At 39.2% G+C, this 17,875-nt stretch overlaps 1 protein-coding gene across 2 annotated transcripts in view; it reads left to right on the top strand.

Annotated features, from left to right (window-relative positions):
* GDA (guanine deaminase) overlaps positions 1-17,875 on the top strand; it is a 117,245-nt gene that overhangs the window by 76,154 nt on the left and 23,216 nt on the right. For both annotated transcript variants that reach the window (XM_039461513.2, XM_003935617.4), the window contains exons 4-9: positions 3,709-3,796; positions 6,299-6,404; positions 7,928-7,955; positions 11,524-11,631; positions 14,071-14,178; positions 16,031-16,128. In XM_039461513.2, coding sequence (XP_039317447.1) covers positions 3,709-3,796; positions 6,299-6,404; positions 7,928-7,955; positions 11,524-11,631; positions 14,071-14,178; positions 16,031-16,128 — 536 coding nt within the window. The remainder of the gene's footprint in view (positions 1-3,708; positions 3,797-6,298; positions 6,405-7,927; positions 7,956-11,523; positions 11,632-14,070; positions 14,179-16,030; positions 16,129-17,875) is intronic.

Below are 17,875 nucleotides of genomic sequence, written 5' to 3'. Positions count from 1 at the left end.
GATTAAAGTTGGTACCTTTGTCATGGTATTTGCTTTTCCCCCAGATTTGTGATGGAGAGCTCATCTTTGTCTGTAACTAACAGGTTCTAAACATCTCTACTGGCAGCCAGATCTTTTTTTTGGTGTGAAAATTGTCTTAAAATTTGGAAAAACTGACATAAAAATCCAGGTTTCCAAATTCTGTTGACTTTTGGGACTAACCAATGACTGAATCCTCATTTGCTTTTTTAAAAGAATTGACTGGGCTAGGTACAGGGGATCATGCCTGTAATCCCAACAACTTTGGGAGTCTGAGGGCAAGAGGATCACTTGAGGCCATGAGTTCAAGACCAACCTGGGCAACATAGAAAGGGCTTGTCTGAAAAAAAAAAAAATAGCTAGGTGTGGTTGCATGCATCTGTAGTCCTAGCTACTTGGAAGGCTGAGGAGGAAGGGTCTCTTGAGCTCAAGAATTCAAGGTTACAGTGAGCTGTGATGTATGACAGCACCACTGCATACCAGAGCAAGACCCTGTCTCAAAATACAAAACCCAAAATAACAACAGCAAAAATGCAACACACGGGATCTGATTAGAGGCTGCTGTCTAAGGCTTGGCATGTTCCTCCCTGTTATCTGAACTAAAAACTATTTTGATCCTGCAGACACTTGAGCTTCTAATGTCTGTGCTAGTCAAGAAAACCGTCTTATTTCACAAGGGAGGAAACTTGGAATGTAAGCAACTTTCTCAAGGTCACATAGCTAATAACAGGCAAAATGTAAGCAAGAGTGACTGTCTGGAAGGTTTTCCTTTGGACTTGAAAAGCCTATCATCCCAGCCCTTTGGGAGGCCGAGGCAAGTGGATCACGAGGTCAAGAGATCGAGACCATCCTGGTCAACATGGTGAAACCCTGTCTCTACTAAAAATCCAAAAAATTGCTGGGCATGGTGGCGCGCGCCTGTAGTCCTAGCTACTTGGGAGGCTGAGGCAGGAGAATTGCTTGAACCCAGGAGGCGGAGGTTGCGGTGAGCCAAGATCACGCCACTGCACTCCAGCCTGGGTAACAAGAGTGAAACTCCATCTCAAAAAAAAAAAAAAAAAAAAAAATGCCTTCTGCTAAAGACATGCCCCAACGTGCTCAATCCATTAGCCCTTTTTCCAAGTGTTTACACAGATCAGGCAATATCAGTTCTATTTTCTTTCTTGAAGATATTCTCACTTCTTCCCATTCTCTTCTGATCAGCATTCTCTCTGGAAGTACTGTAAGCTTGGCATTCTCTTTGCCTCTTTCCTGTGTTTCGTGCTCACTCCCTGGATCCAGGAATTATTTTTCTTTGGATTACTCATGTTTTCCTAAAAGACAGTTTCTAAAAGCTTCCTAAGAAAGAGTTCATGGAGAGTAAAATTTTCAAGTCATTCAGTATCTAATAATATTTCTATGCTGCCTTCACACTTGATTGATAATTTACCAGAGTATAAAATTCAGTGTTAAAAATAACTCCTGGCTGGGTGTGGTGGCTCACACCTATAATCCCAGCACTTTGGGAGGCTGAGGCAGGCGGATCATGAGGTCAAGAGATTGAGACCACCCTGGCTAACACGGTGAAACCCCGTCTCTACCAAAAATACAAAATATTAGCTGGGCGTGATAGCAGGTGCCTATAGTCCCAACCAGTTGGGAGGTTAAGGGAGGAGAATCGCTTGAACCTAGGAGACGGAGTTTGCAGGGAGCCAAGATTGAGCCACTGCGCTCCAGCCTGGGCGACAGAGCAAGACTCCATAAAAACAACAACAACAACAACAACAAAAAACCCACAAACCCCCCCCCCCGAAAACTTATATTGTGATAAACAACTTCTATGTACTTGTGGGCAGACCTGCCTTTTAATTGCTAGAACATGAGCATTGCAATTTTTTTGCAAATAGTTAAGTGTCTGTGTGTCACTATGGCCCTTAGAAAATTTTCTGAAGTATTTAGAAAATAGAAAACCATCTAATAGAGTGTTTTCTATTTTCTAAGTACTTTGATTATTTACTTACAATTTTCGGTTACAGAATGGTATATATGAGTTGAATTTGAAGGCATTGTTCTGCTTGCAGCACTGTTAGTTTCTGGAAACTCAATGTCATTTTGAGTTTTGTCGTTTATCTGTGACCAGTTTTTTTTTTCTTTACTTACAGACTTAGTATCTCACAATTATATGCCTTACTTTGGGTTCTCTTTTTATTATTCACTGTGCTGAGAATTCTATGAGGATTTTAATTTTGGAGTTGAATATTATTTCTCAAATATTTTTGTTCCTTCCATTTATTAAATTGTTTTCAGATTTCTTATTCTAAATGTTGAAATGCCTAGATTGAGCCTAATTTTCTTATCTTCTCGCCTTTGATTTTCATCTTTTCCTTTTCCTGAGAGACTGTCTTGGAATTTATCCTACAACCCTCCCATTGGCTTCCACATTTCAGTTATAAGATTTTTATTTTTGGAGAGCTCTTCTCTGATTTTCATAGCATTCTGTTCTTGTTTTGTGGGTGCAATAGTGTCTTTTATTTCTTTGAGGATATGAGTCATAGTGTTTTTTTTTTTTAACAGAGCTTTTTTCTGATCTTATAGATTATGTTTTCTCTAAGGTTTTTCCAGATTCTTTCTCCCCCTCCTTATCTTTTTGATAATAGATTCCCTCCAGTGTCTATTAGACCCTGGACATACATTCACACTGTGATGCTCTAAGATGCTGATTGAAATATCTGGGTGGAGGTAGCACTTGTTGATGGTCACTTCATTATAGGATGAGTCGTGAAGGCAGTGAATTTGGGTTGCAAACGTCATTGTGAAGACGTCTTTGTTTTAGAGCCATTCATATTCTCTAGAAAAGAATCCCTTAGTCCTCTGCCAAGAGTTGTGGGAGGAATACATGTAGCATTATAGGGAAAATGACTGAGTGTTCTTGAGGTCAGCCAGATTTTCTCTTAAACCTCTGTTTTACCATGTGTTTGGGGGCTTGTAGCCTTTAAATACTATCCAGGTTCTTCAAAGAGTAAATCTCTTCTACAAGGAACAGGTTGGGGTGATTGGCTGATTTCAACAAGGTTCCTGCCAGGCGTTAATCATACCCATAAAGACTTCCAGCCAATCCCCTGCTAAGATCCACACACTTTTCTCCTTGTTTCCAAGTTGCTTCCAGGTTCTCATCCATATTTTTTGTCTTCCAAGAAGATGTTGAAATGTTTTCTCTGCTCATGTATCTCCTCTCATGTTCTTCTTGTGGGTTAATAGCGTCTGTACTCCTTTACTGTTATGTGAGTTGGAATTTGCAAAGGAAAGGAGATAGACATAATGTGATCAACCTTCCAGGTTGAGCTGAAAATCTGACTGAATATTTTTATTCTGTACTAGAAGAAAAACTTTATTTATATACTCCCAGATGCAATAAAATTTGGATATCCTTATGTAATCTTAAGAAAGAAGGAATTCATTTGTATCACATTTTAATGAATTCTGAAGCACAGAACTGTGTGAATCTAGGAAAAATCAGAAGTATCAGCTTCTCCTCCAGCTAACGTTTGGAATATAAACTTTTACCATTTACCTAACTGTATTCTACATCAAGATGGTATACCTTTAAATAAAAACAGTTTAAAATTAAAAACTAAAATTCTGTTTTCCTCTGGATGTACCATGTGACTTTTCTGAGCACACGTGATTCATGGTTTGGTGATTTATTTTTAGAGGAGAACACTAAAGAATGGAACAACCACAGCTTGTTACTTTGGAACAATTCACACTGATTCATCTCTGCTCCTTGCTGAAATTACAGGTGAGCAAATGAAAGCATGATTTACGGGCACATCAAGCAAAGACAGCCAGACCATCGTGGCAAACAACTTATATGTACTTGTGGGCAGACCTGCCTTTTAATTGCTAGAACATGAGCATTACATTTTTTTTTTTTTTGCAAATAATTAAATGTCTGTGTGTCACTGTGGCCCTTAGAAAATTTTCTCAAGTACTTAGAAAATAGAAAACCATATGATGGAGTGTTTTCAATTTTCTAAGTGCTCGGATTATTTACTCATAATTTTTGGTTACAGAATGATATATATGAGTCTGAATTTTGTGTATTAATTTAGCACTTTTAAGAGAAACTTCACTAATTCTAGCTGTGGGAACAGTTTCTTATATCAGCAGACACATGGTGACTGTTGGCTAGACTCAGGACACTGTGCTACATGCTAGGAACACAGTGAGATAAAAAATAGTCTCTGCCCTTGAGGAGCCAGACAGAATGCCTACACACATTGATTACTAACTTTAGTAGCATCTATTGTGCTGTTACTAGACGCCTCATGTGTGCCACTCTGTAAGGATTAGTTCAGTGGCAAACAGCCTTCTGAGCTGCTTACTGATGTCCTCACGTTACAGATGGATAGACTGATGCTCAGAGAAGGTAGATAACATGCCCAGGCTTGCACAGATAGTAAGAAGAGCTGATTCTGGATTTAGGGTGATGATTCCAAAACTTTTACCCAGCACAGTGCCTGGCACGTAGCAGGTGCTCAATAAATACTGTTGGCTGATACACTGATGCCACTGTTTGCTTATACAAAAGACCAAATGGGTGATGATGAAAATAAATATTACAGTTTTCAGAGAAGGCAAAGGGAACCCAGAACTAGGAAATCTGGGTTTTTATGAAAGGGGCCTTTAAACTGGGCTTTGAAGTCAAGACAAGATGAGGAGAGGACCCACCATCTTCCAGATAGGGGAAATGACATGGATGCAGGCATGGGAACAGGAAGGTCAACAGTGGATGCGGGGACCACAGTGGTGTAACGGGAGGAGTGGATTCATCACCTGGGCACGGTGGGAGAAGAAGGTAGGCACCTGGGAGGGCTCAGATTGTGGAAGGGCTCAAATAGGAACCAAAGATCCAAAAAAGGTTCTGAGCCCAGGTGTGAGTGATGTGATCAAGGCAGTATTTTAAGGAAGATTAATCTAATGGCCAGTTCTTTTTTTTTTTTTTTTTTTTTGAGACGGAGTTTCGCTCTTGTTACCCAGGCTGGAGTGCAATGGCGCGATCTCGGCTCACCGCAACCTCCGCCTCCTGGGTTCAGGCAATTCTCCTGCCTCAGCCTCCTGAGTAGCTGGGATTATAGGCACGCACCACCATGCCCAGCTAATTTTTTTTGTATTTTTTAGTAGAGACGGGGTTTCACCATGTTGACCAGGATGGTCTCGATCTCTTGACCTTGTGATCCACCCGCCTCGGCCTCCCAAAGTGCTGGGATTATAGGCTTGAGCCACCGCGCCCGGCAATGGCCAGTTCTTAAAATGAATTACAGGGGAAAGAGACAAGCAGAAAGGTTTTTTAAAAATCTCTTGTGACAGAGATGGAGACACTATAAAAACAATCACCATTGTCCCATACAACCTCAGCTTTCTTGCTGAAACAGAATTCTTCCACCACCCCGATGAGGATTAGGTTCTTTAGTGCTGAGAGCTGCAAATAGGACTGAGTAAAATTTCCCACAGATAATATTGACATTCTTTCAGTTGAGAATAGTAGCAGTATGTTGCCTAGATAACCATGTACCTGACACCTTATGTATATTATTGCATGTATTCCTCACAGCCCTGCCCGTAGCAGAGAACACTGGACATATATTGGTTTAGACCTTAACCAAATAATCCACCACTGGGAGTAATCAGAGGAATGAGGGATCAGTCCAAATCTGTCCAACTCCGGTGCCCACGTTCTTATCCCTCAGCCATTCGGTGTTTTATCTAGAAGAGGATCATGACAGAGAGGGAGAGAGAGATTCCAGGGGAGGTTGTAGAGTAGGAGACAGGAGGGAGATTGTAAATTGGGGGGAAAGAAGGAAGAAAGAGAAGAAACCGAGTGTGGGTATGTCAATGACTAAGAGAGTCTTTCTTTAGGACCCGCAGCTGTTTGCTCCTTTTCCATGTGATAAAATGAGAGTAAAGACTGTAGTGCATTTAATGAAAAGATAGACACACTGTATAAGCAAAGGGGAAAACTAAATAATAACTTAAAAACACCCAATTATTACCCGACAGCCTGAGAATGGGGATGGCAGTGGGTTAAAGTGATGAATAGAAAACTTTTAGTATTTATTGAACATAGTGGGGGGTTTGTGGTGGATATTGTTCTTAAGTGGTGTGATGGTGGATGATCTCTTACATTTTCATTTGTATTTTCTATAATGATTTTGATTTAAAAACAGTTTTAAAAAGTTTAGAAAGAGTACTGTTTCAGAAACAAACATGCCTTCACATTCTTTTTGTGTATGCTTTACAGATAAGTTTGGACAGCGGGCATTTGTGGGCAAAGTTTGCATGGATTTGAATGACAGTTTTTCAGAATACAAGGAGACCACTGAGGAATCGATCAAGGAAACCGAGAGGTAAAAAGCCCATTTGTCTTGATTTGTCTTACAGGTGAGTTCCTGTGCTGCACTGATAGAGTTGGAGATGGAAAGAGGAGACAAGGACTGTTATCCACAACCCAGCTGGGATGTGGACATAGTGACTCAGAATGTTCTGTTTAGTGCAATGGGTCAGCTGGTCTACAGTGAATTTGATCCAACGCTTAGTAATCATTAATGATTTACAAAGAGCTTTCCTTTGTAGTGCCACATTTGATCCTCAGAGAAATCTCCATGAAACATCTGTCTTTTATGAGAAGGAAACTGAGTCCGACATAGGCTAAGTGGCTTGCTCACAGTCATACAGCATTAAGTAGTGGAGCCAGAATTCAAAACCAGGGTCTGTGGCCCCAAAGTCAGAGTTCTTTCTGCAGTGACACAGATCTCACTTCATAGTCAATGTAAGTAAAGAGAATAAAAGAGAGAGAAACAAGAGGGTATGCAAGAATACTTGCTATGGCGTATGTTAATTTAAAAATGATGATAGAAGTGAAGAACCATTTAATCATTTGTGAAATAAAATCTTATAGAAGAAGTTAGGAAAAATGAGTTACATTTACAGGTTAACGAAAGACTTTCACTACAAAAGCATTTTTTAAAAAGTTACCAAAGTAATGTGTGTTTACCTGGTACAGAACTTGGAAAAGCCAAAAAGGTACAAAGAAGACAAAAAATTTTTTTGTAATTAAACCACCAAAAATTACGTAATTGGGTAGCTTTTATTGTTTTCTCAAGGTGGTATACGCATCCCTCACTACTCTTTCGTGCTACTGTGGGAACAGGAAAGTTGTCTGGACGTATGCTGGAATGGTCATAAGATGCTAACAGAGGGAGCTAGAATATCCCCTCTTAATTTGTATTTTGTTCTGAAACAAAGGAATGCCAGAAGGCTGGAAACCACAGCTGCCTAGCCTGGGGAGAAGGAGCCGTTTCATAGTCTTTACAGAGGCCACCATCCCTGCAGGCATACTCTGGTGGGATCCCCATCCCTCCCATTCCACACGTACCTCACAACCGCCTCTGGCCTGTTCCTTCTACTTTACTCCAATGTTCTTCCCCAAGGGGACTCTGCCTTTGGAAATAAATGGTGATAATGTGGGAACAAGTAGCTTCTACTTTAGGAGAATTAGAAGTAAAGAGTTTCATGACTTCTGAAAGCCTCCAGGTGCTTAGGACTTCATGACTCTAACATCCATAGAGCATAATGTATTGCAATATTTCTCCACACAAAGCTTGAGTGCTGTGGGAATATTTGAGAACAGCCCGACTGATGCTGGATGGTAACATTACATCTCCCTGTGATTTTGCACTCCATCTCTGGTTGCAAATAAGAAAGCAGAATAATTACTACTTGTTAATCTTTAATTAGTGGTGGTGGAACATGTGCAGCATTAAAAACGTTTGCATGAAAATCAGGATATGGAAGAATCATGTGTTTATCTTTTTAAGATGTTTATTTGAAAATGCTCAAGTTTTCTAACCCGTTTGTTGCTTTATTTCAGATTTGTGTCAGAAATGCTTCAAAGGAACGTGAGTAACTTTGCTCACAGTTCGCTTTAGAATTGCCTTTGTGCTAGTTGTAGGATTCATAATGTTGTTTGAAAGAAATTAGTCTGTGTATGATTGGCTTATTCCATGCATGAAGAAGTATTTACTTAGAGCCTGATATGTCACTGTGGACCCATCAGTTCAGCTCAGTGAAGTCAGAAGTGTTTAAAAAATTATTTTAAAATATTTTAATTGATGAATAAAAATTGCATCCACTCGAGGTGTACAATGTGATGATTTCATATATGTATGCACTAATGATTATTAGAATCAAATTTGTTAACACACCTATTCCCACCCACACTGTACACTAGATTCTCAGAACTTGTTTATGCCATAACTGAAAATGTGTACCCTTTGACCATCATCTTCCCACATAAGCCAGCATTCCCACTTTTGGGTGTATATCCAAAAGAAGCAAAATCAGCATCTTGAAAAAGACACCTGCACCTCTATGTTCATTGCAGCATCACTCAGAATTGCCAAGACATGGAAACAAATAAGGGTCCGTGGATAGATGAATAAAGAAAATGCAGTGTGTATGTGTGTATACAAACACAATGGAATATTCAACCATAAAAAGGAAGGAAATCCTGGCATCTGTGACAATGTGGGTGAACCTAGAGCCCATTACAATAAGTGAAATCAGCCAGCCACAGAAAGACAGTACTACATGATCTCACTTATTTGTGAGATCTAAAAAAGTCAAACTTACAGAAACAGAGGTCAGGTGTTTTTGCTTTTTGGGGGAAGCTCTGTACCTACCCCTCTGTGCTTTGTTTTAAATATGTTTTGAAATCGTGAAACATTAACTGATTTTAGTGGATCTGATTAGACATCATTCACATGCGTGCAAACATCAAGTTTGCTTTATTCTTAAAATCGTGTATAGTTTTCTTGACTCCCAAACCCCATTCCTATATGCAACAGAAAAATTAAATTTCGTTGGGCAAGTAAATTTAGTCAGAAGTTCACTAAGCTTTTAGTTGATCCGATTTTTATCAGGACAATTTCAGTCACCGCCCTGTTTAGAGTTGCTGTCCCAGGGGAGGTTTCCCTTCCTCAGTGGTTTTCCTTACTTAGCTCTGGGATCTTCTAATTTCACAGGATTGGTTTCTGCGAAGCAGGGAGAGGGCTTGGTGGGTGTGGGCTGACTGGTGGAACCCGGAAGTTGGGGACTGCTTGGTGGCCACTGCAACATTGGCTCTGGCCACTTGTGCCCTTATCCTGCTTTGCAACACAGGCAGTGTCCAGCCCCGATGCCTCTGCCACTGGCTGTCTTGGTTCCCATGTGTGTGACACCTCACATGGCCCGCAGGCACCCCCCATTGTGGTTCCCTGATGTTGGTGAGCCTTTGGAGACAGTGCTGTTCCCTGCCTCCACCCCTAACAGGCTGGCCTGTGGCTCCATCAAGCAATTTTTTTAGACTGGCAAGGCTGACCCTTCCCTTACCATCTTTTGAAGCCTGATTGGAAATCATAAGAAATCTTAAAATTTCTTTCAATCTAACCTTAGGAGATGTGGATGAAACCTTGTAGATCCTTATCCTTACCACCCCTCTATGAGTCCTTCTCTTCTGCTTGGCCACTCACCTCTGTGGCACCACAGCCAATCCTAAAACGGAATAATTCTCAGGAAGGCTGTAACCAGCACACCTCCACAAGATGTATTCATGAAAGGGAATAGGCTACTACCTCACTTGTAGTCTTAACAGCACTCAAAATTCTTCAGCCTCTAATTCTCTTCATAAGGACTACCAGTCTAGCCTTTATAGGGGCCTTACTGTGGCGGGAGAGGAGCATCTGTCATTTGGGATGGGATCTTTTGTCGGACTTGGGTGCTGAAGAACATATTCTCCTTTATTCTCCACTTTGAGCTGTTTTCATGAAACCCGGTACTTCCACTGACTGTTAGAATGGGGGACTGTCCCCAAAATGAAGACATAACATCATCTTGCTATATGATATGCGTTTTGAGGTTCCCTTCACATTCATGATATCCATAGTTTCCTTTTTAAAAAAAAAAAAAATTTAAGTTCAGGGGTACATGTGTAGGTTTGTTTACACAAGTAAATGTGTGTCCTGGGGGTTTGTTGTGCAGATTATTTCATCACCCAGATATTAAGCCTAGTACCCATTAGTTACTTTTCTTGATACTCTCTCTCCTCCCACCCTCCACACTCCAATAGGCCCGCAGTGTTTGTTGTTTCCCTCTATGGGTCCATGTGTTCTCATCATTTACCTCCCACTTATAAGTGAGAACATGCGGTATTTGGTTTTCCCTTCCTGCATTTGTTTGCTAACATAATGGCCTTCAGCCTCATCCATTTCCCTGAAAAGGGCATGATGTCATTCTTCTTTATGGCTGCATAGTATTCCACAGTGTATGTGTACCACATTTTCTTTATCCAGTCTATCATTGATGGGCATTTAGGTTGATTCCATGCCTTTGCTGTTGTGAATAGTGCTACAATAAGCATATGTGTTCATGTGTCTGTATAATAGAGTGATTGCTGGATCAAATGCTATTTTTGTCTCTAGGTTTTTGCAGAATCACCACATTGTCTTTCACAATAGTTGAACTAATTTATACTCCTACCAAAGTATATAAGCATTTCTTTTTCTCTACAACCTCATCAGCATCTGTTATTTTTTGACTTTTTAATAATAATCATTCTGAACTGGTATGTGATTGTATCTTATTGCAGTTTTGATTTGTATTTCTCTAATGATCAGTGATGTTGAGATTTTTTCATGTAGTCATTGGCTGCATCAATCATATGAAAAACAGTGAAGAGTGTCTGTTCATGTCCTTTGCCCACTTTTTAATGGGGTTGTTTTTTTCTTATAAATTTGTCTAAGTTCCTAATAGATGCTGGGTATTAGACTTTTGTAAGATGCATAGATTTGTAAGATGCATAGTTTGCAAACATTTTCTCCCATTCTGTTGGTTGTCTGTTTACTCTGTTGGTAGTTTCATTTGCTGTGCAGATGCTCTTTAGTTTAATTGCATCCCATTTGTCAATTTTTGTTTTTGTTGCAATTGCTTTTGGTGTCTTTTGTCATGAAATCTTTCCCTATGCCTGTGTTCTGAATGGTATTGCCTAGGTTGTCTTCCAGGGGTTTTTTTTGTTTGTTTTTTGTTTGTTTGTTTTCTGAGACAGTTTCACTCTTATTGCCCAGGCTGGAGTGCAATGGTATAATCTCAGCTAACCACAACCTCCACCTCCCAGGTTCAAGCAATTCTCCTGCTTCAGCCTCCTGAGTAGCTGGGATTATAGGCATGTGCCACCATGCCCAGCTAATTTTATATTCTTTTAAGAGACGGGGTTTCTCCATGTTGGTGAGGCTAGTCTCGAACTCCCGACTTCAGGTGGTCTGCCTGCCTTAACCTCCCAAAGTGCTGGGATTACAAGTGTGAGCCACTACGCCTGGCCATTCTAGGGTTTTTATAGTTTTCGGTTTTACATTTAAGTCTTTAATGCATCTTGAGTTAATTTTTGTATATGGTGTAAGGAAGGAGGTATAAATTGTTTTTAACTCTCTCCAGTATTCTAGAGTGAAGCCCATAGTGACACCACGTTTTCCCCTCTCCTGCTCTGAGACTCTGATGGGTGAACTCGGCAACATTGCTAAAACCCGTGATTTGCACATTCAGGTGAATATTTTTCTTCTCTTTATGCCTCTGTGCAGACCTGCAAGATTTCTCAGTACCCTGAAATCATAATCTCCAGTAATCTCTAGTTCTTTTACTGAGTAATTCCTAATTCTTCAACTGAGATCTCCTTGCATCACAGCTTGACAGGAGAGAAAGGACCCCTGCAGATATCACCTAATCTAATTCTTTAATTTTGCAGATAAGAAACCTGAAGTTCCTTAACTGCCCTCAATGTTTTCTGATCAATCTTCTAAAGACAAGAACATCTTTATAAGTAATGGCAAGATCAATAGCAGACTGCTATTTATTCTCTGTAGGATACATTTAATGCATTCCTTTCCTACTTCTCTTTTACTTGATACTTTCTCAGTGTTCTGTACCTTCATTCTTTGAGAAACCAGTTATTATTTGTAAAGCAAAAAGAACCTAATTTCCACCTTACAAAATAGCATTTGAAACTTCTATTATTCCGAGTTTCTTAATTTAAAATCAGAACAAAAAAGTGTATCTTACTTTGTCATTAAGTTGTTGCAATTTAGGAATAAAACACTTTTTAAAGCTTGTATCTGGGTTGAAATTGAGAGTTTCCCTCCCCCTACTCAAACTTAATTACATACTGTACTAAAATTTCTCCTCTTGGGATGTGATAGTCTAATAAGAAAGGTCAGATCAGGGAAGAGACAACACACTGATTCTTTAACATTTTGTAAATTGGTGTGTTTTTGGTTTTTGCTTCCCAAATCTAGTTTCTTAGGAACCATAAACTGCTCCCACCTTCCCTATTATTATTATATTTGCAGTCTATAATATTTGAATTTTTAATTCAATCCCACATATTTATCTCCTGGAGATAAAATTCAAACTTACATGATGTTTCTACCTTGCAAACAAAATGCTTCTGTCACCGACAAAATAAAACACAAAATGACCATTTAAAAATATATGAAAAATAAAATGAGAAGAACACACAACAAAATCAAGTTCCTCCTTGCTGAAGAGATGCATGTGGATATACGCACATTTACTCACATTTACGCAAATGACGTGGATCCTCATGTTGTCCTTCCCTCTATTTCTGTGTCCATGCATTTCATCAATGGTCTGGGATTTCCTCAAGGCCAGGGATGGAGTTCATTGTCTGGGTAAAACACTTGTTTTCAGAACACTGCTATTTTTTTCTTTTGAAAATTTAGCTGTGCATGTTTTATCTTGTGGAAAGAGAGAAATGGCATTGCCATTCTTGGAAGTATTAATTATGCCCACTTAGGTTTTGCGGTGCCCTAGAGAAAAGTCTTGGCCTTTTTCAGTGTAGGGGATAGGACTTACTGTTTGGCTTGCATGTGGAATCTTATGGGCTGCTTCTTGATGACTGTAGAATTTTCTAGCTCAGCTATTTTCAAACCTTTTTCTGCAGAAGAATGTATTCTGGAAGCTAACAAAGGGCACAGAATGGGGACAGGGTCCCAGAGTCTCAGTCCTGCTGTATCCTGAGGGGAAGTGCTTTTATGCCTTCTATATATTGGATTTCTGTGAAATTTTATATGAATAATATATTTAATGCTGAAAGAATTTGGAAAATCACTCATCTAGCACCACCTCCCACCCTTTTTTTTTTTGAAAGATGGGAAAATGGCTTTCCAAAGAAAAGAAGACTTGTCCTAGGAGACACAGCTGTCAGAACTTGGGCTTCAACCCAGCTCTCTTTACTCAAATTCCAGTGTTCGCATAAGTGAACTCCACTGTCTGCTTTTTGATGGACCCTGAGCTTTTTTCTTAAATCGCCAGCACTGTCAGGCACAGTGGCTCACACCTGCAATCCCAGTACATTGGAAGGCCGAGGCTGGTGGATCACTTGAGGTCAGGAGTTTGAGACCAGCCTTGCCAACGTCGTGAAACCCCATCTTACTAAAAAACACAAAAATTAGCTGGGCGTGGTAAAACATGCCTGTAATCCCAGCTACTCAGGAGGCTGAGAGAGGAGAATTGCTTGAACTTGGGAGGCATAAGTTGCAGTGAGTGGAGATCGAGTTACTGCACTCCAGTCTGGGCAGAAGGGTCAGACCCTGTCTCAAAACAAAAAAAAAGGCCAGCACCAGAAGAGGCAGATTGCTAGGCTCCTGACTATCTTCAAGAAGGACTTGATATTTTTTCTGGTTGTAGGTTAGAATTTGAAAAGAATTTGTTGGAAAAATTTATCTTGAGATTACACACACACATGTACTACAGATTCATGATATTCAGTTTCTTTGTCATATACTTTATGTTATATATGACGTATATAATTGTTCTGAATAAAATGTATGTGCAATCTTTATTGCCTTTCTATGTGGTCCCTTAAATAGGCAAGTAGAAACCATTCATACCATTTTGAGGTGGGAAGTGTAATTTCGAATGGTATTTTACAGAAGAAAAATGAAAATATTATTTCTTTTCTTGTAGAGCCATATAAGTGAAAATCGTGATGAAGTTGAAGCTGTGAAAAACTTATACCCCAATTATAAAAACTACACAGATGTGTATGATAAAAACAATCTTTTGACAAATAAGGTAAGATTTATATCATGACACAATCTACGTAAAGTAGGGCATATTTAAGTTTTAAAATCTCAATAGTAACCTTCAGATTTCTGATATGAATACATTTCTTTTTAAAAAAATTTAAATTTTTAATGTTTGTGGGTACATAGAAGGCTTATATATCTATGGGGTACATGTGTATGCATTTCTTAAACTAGAGTAAAGCCGTGTGTGTGTGTGTGTGTGTGTGTGTGTGTGTATATGTGAGTGTGTGTGTGTATGTGTAGTTAAAAATGGGCCTGAAGTTTCATCCTACTTAATTAAATCTAAAGGCTTCATTGATGATGTTAATGTCATTTGGTCCAAGGACATTTTAACAGTATCCATTAGAATGTAAATGTGCATTTCTTTGAGTCAGCAGATGCATTTCTGAGAATTCACTCTGTAAGTAATATAAAAAGGGATGCTAATTATATATTAAAGTTTAATATATAGGATTTTAAATATATAATTAAATATATAGGATTTTATCCAGCATTCACAAAGAAAGAGGTATACAGGCTTACAAGGAAGAATGTTTGTGTAATATTATTTGATATGTATGTATGTATGTATGTATGTATAGATGCATACTTAGAAAAAACTGTCTGAGAGACATACATTCAGTATTAAAAATGACTCTTCCTGAGGGACAAAGCAGAAGGAGTTTCTGCTTTTTACTTTTAAATACTCCAAGAGTGCTTTTAAAAAATGATTATGCATTACTTCTATAATTAAAATTAATATGTGTGAAGAGACCTCATTAAAATAATGTGCTACTTGGCCTTGGCCTTCAATGAAATGTTCAAACTGCATGGAGAGTTTACTGTAGCAAATAATTTCTTAGTGACTGTGTGACTGGAGATATGAATATAACTGATCTGAAAGGTTAATACTCTGCATAAATCATGTAAATACTATGCCATAATTTTCATTCTTTACATATATTTCCATACGCTTAATAAATTAACCTTCTATTTGCCTATAAATTTTATTTGTACAGACATTAAGAAAGTTATATTTTAATAATAATTCTGTAGTGACTGAACCATGCCTCTCAAAGGAGAAAGCAAGTTATATACAGGTTTTGTCCTGAGGGAAAAATAATTTTGAAAGAGTAAAGTCTTATTTAAGAAAATCTAGAAATAAATACTACCAAGATTAAAAATTTAGAGAGGTCTTATGTGTGTGCAGTGCCTGCTTTCTTGGATCAACTTTACTTTCAGAATTAATGCTTATAAGATGTTAAATTTCCTAGTTTCTAATGAAAACATGAACAGGTGAGTTAAAGTTTATTTAGTTGAAAGTGTCAGGACCATTGGCAGCTATATTGAAACTAGGAGCAGAAATAAAGAACAGCGCTTTGCAGGATCACTCTCACGGCTTCCACGTACTGAGAAGGGACTCTTACTTTTAGAAAATTTTTTTTAGAATTGAAGCAAGCGCAGCCCTATTAGTCGCTCACCATGTAGACTTAGAAAAGAAAGTAACTTGACAGTCTTTGAAAGCAGCGATGATAAAATCATATTATCTTCCGTCTGGATGGATATCTTGTGCTGTAGATCACCTGGACCAAACCCTCATTACTTTATAGATCAACAAAAAGAACCTAAGTATACTCCACAAATTTGCTGGGACTTTGGTAAGACAAGGTTTTAACAGGTCTTTTCTGAGATATAACTTGTACCCAGCAAATTTGTACATATAGATCATCATAAATGTTCTTGTAAAGATGGTAACAGCCAAGCTACAGCTTCAGTCTCTCTCTAAAATACCTTGCGAGTGAGCACCCACTTAATCATTTGTGAGTGGTAAACTCCACATGGGGCACTCTTCTCTCCAGACAGTGATGGCACATGGCTGCTACCTCTCCGCAGAAGAACTGAACATATTTCACGAACGAGGAGCGTCCATCGCACATTGTCCCAATTCGAATTTATCGTAAGTAGACGATGATTATTAGGTAGATTACGAGCGGTTGGGTTGCAGATTAGCAGCCAAACACCTTTGTTTCCTCAGTCATTTTTCCTGGATCTCTCCTCTATTCTGTGTTTGACATTTACTCGTGCTGTGTTGGGGAGTAAAAGAGAAGATGTGAGAGGACGTTTATCTTAGGGGACACATTTGGAGAGCACAGCATCTTCTGAAATCCCTGAGTTTGTACAAAAAAGGACAATAGGAAATACAACCTAAAAAATGTATAGTGAAAAGTACTGAAAGAACCCATAGGTTAGGCAGGAACTCCAGGAAGAGGGTAGTCACTTCCATTACTGTTTCTGCTGTAGTGTTAGAAGGAAACACAGCCATGCCAAAGTCAATGCGCTATTATGTATGTCACCCTGCTGAACCTGACAGAATGCCAGCCCACACAGGCAAGCTCAGGAGGAACTTGTCCTATTATAATTCCCCAGAATACAGAGGTGTTATTTATTAACTGATTCTTAACCTTTTGAAAGGTTATAGATCTGTAAATGAATAAAATGAAAGTTATTGACTGGGTGCGGTGGCTCACATCTGTAATCCCAGCACTTTAGAAGTGGAAGCCAGTGGATCACTTGAGGTCAGGAGTTTGAGACCAGCCTTACCAACATGGTGAAACCCTATCTGTATTAAAAATACAAAAATTAGCTGGGCATGGTAGTGTGCACCTGTAATCCCAACTACTTATGAGGCTGAGGCAGGAGAATTGCTTGAACCTGGGAGGCAGAGCTTGCAGTGAGCCGAGACTGCATCACTGCACTCCAGCCTGGGTGACAGAGTGAGACTCTGTCTCAGAAAAATGAACAAACAAACAAATAAATAAATTATAGCCTGTATTTTCAGAAAAAAGAAAGTCCATGAATATTGTAAATGTTGCATCTAATTTCAGGGAATTCATAGGTCTCATGATGCCAGTCCATAGATGCTAGGTTAAAAACCCATGCTTGTGGGTGTGATCTCAGAAAACACCTTGAGGGAAGTAAAACAGAAAAGAGAAAGAAGTCAGTAAAGATTGTATCATCAAGCAAATTACCGCTTTGGGCTTCCGGAGTTTAATCCTTCTGTTTAATAGAAAACTCAGGGAACCAGTGTTCAAAACAGAACTCAAAGATATCCCACCCAAGAAGTGAGGAAGCTGGCTGTGATAGCAAACCCAAATGTTCCTGGACTGTTGCTGAAGGCTTCTGGATGGGGGTGGAGAAGAGCATCAATTCCCTGGAACTTCTAACCTTCTCTAAACAAGGACAGAGCAGCCTCCAGACAGGAGAGAGCTGAGAAAGCTCCTAGGCAAAGAGCTGGAAGGCATTCACAGTTGAAAATCGAAGGTCTGCAAAATACAAAGACACATATCCGTGTCATTATGGGAAGGGCACTGAGAGCCACAGTGACATATTTCTGGAGTGCTTTAGGGATCCAGAGGTTCTGAGTTTTCAGACTTAAAGTAGTGACACGTAACAGGGAATCTTGTCTATAGCTTAGTGACTATAATTATGGTCAAGTTACTTGATAGCGGAAGGATTTAACAGCCACTGGGTGTTAATATCCTCTAAATTAAAGCATAATCTAGCTTTGCAAATTGAGATTTGAAGTTAAATTTCTTGAGGACACATTTCTGTTTAAATGGTCACTGCTGATTTTTCTCTAACAACTGAGAGATTTATTGTGTATGCACCGGGGCTTTGGAAATTAGTTATGTGCATCTTACAGC

Source organism: Saimiri boliviensis, chromosome 2 (assembly GCF_048565385.1).
Source record: "Saimiri boliviensis isolate mSaiBol1 chromosome 2, mSaiBol1.pri, whole genome shotgun sequence".
NCBI classification, from domain to species: domain Eukaryota; kingdom Metazoa; phylum Chordata; class Mammalia; order Primates; family Cebidae; genus Saimiri; species Saimiri boliviensis.
The sequence above is the reverse complement of the archived record's forward strand: the minus strand, read 5'-3'. Positions and strand labels throughout refer to the sequence as shown.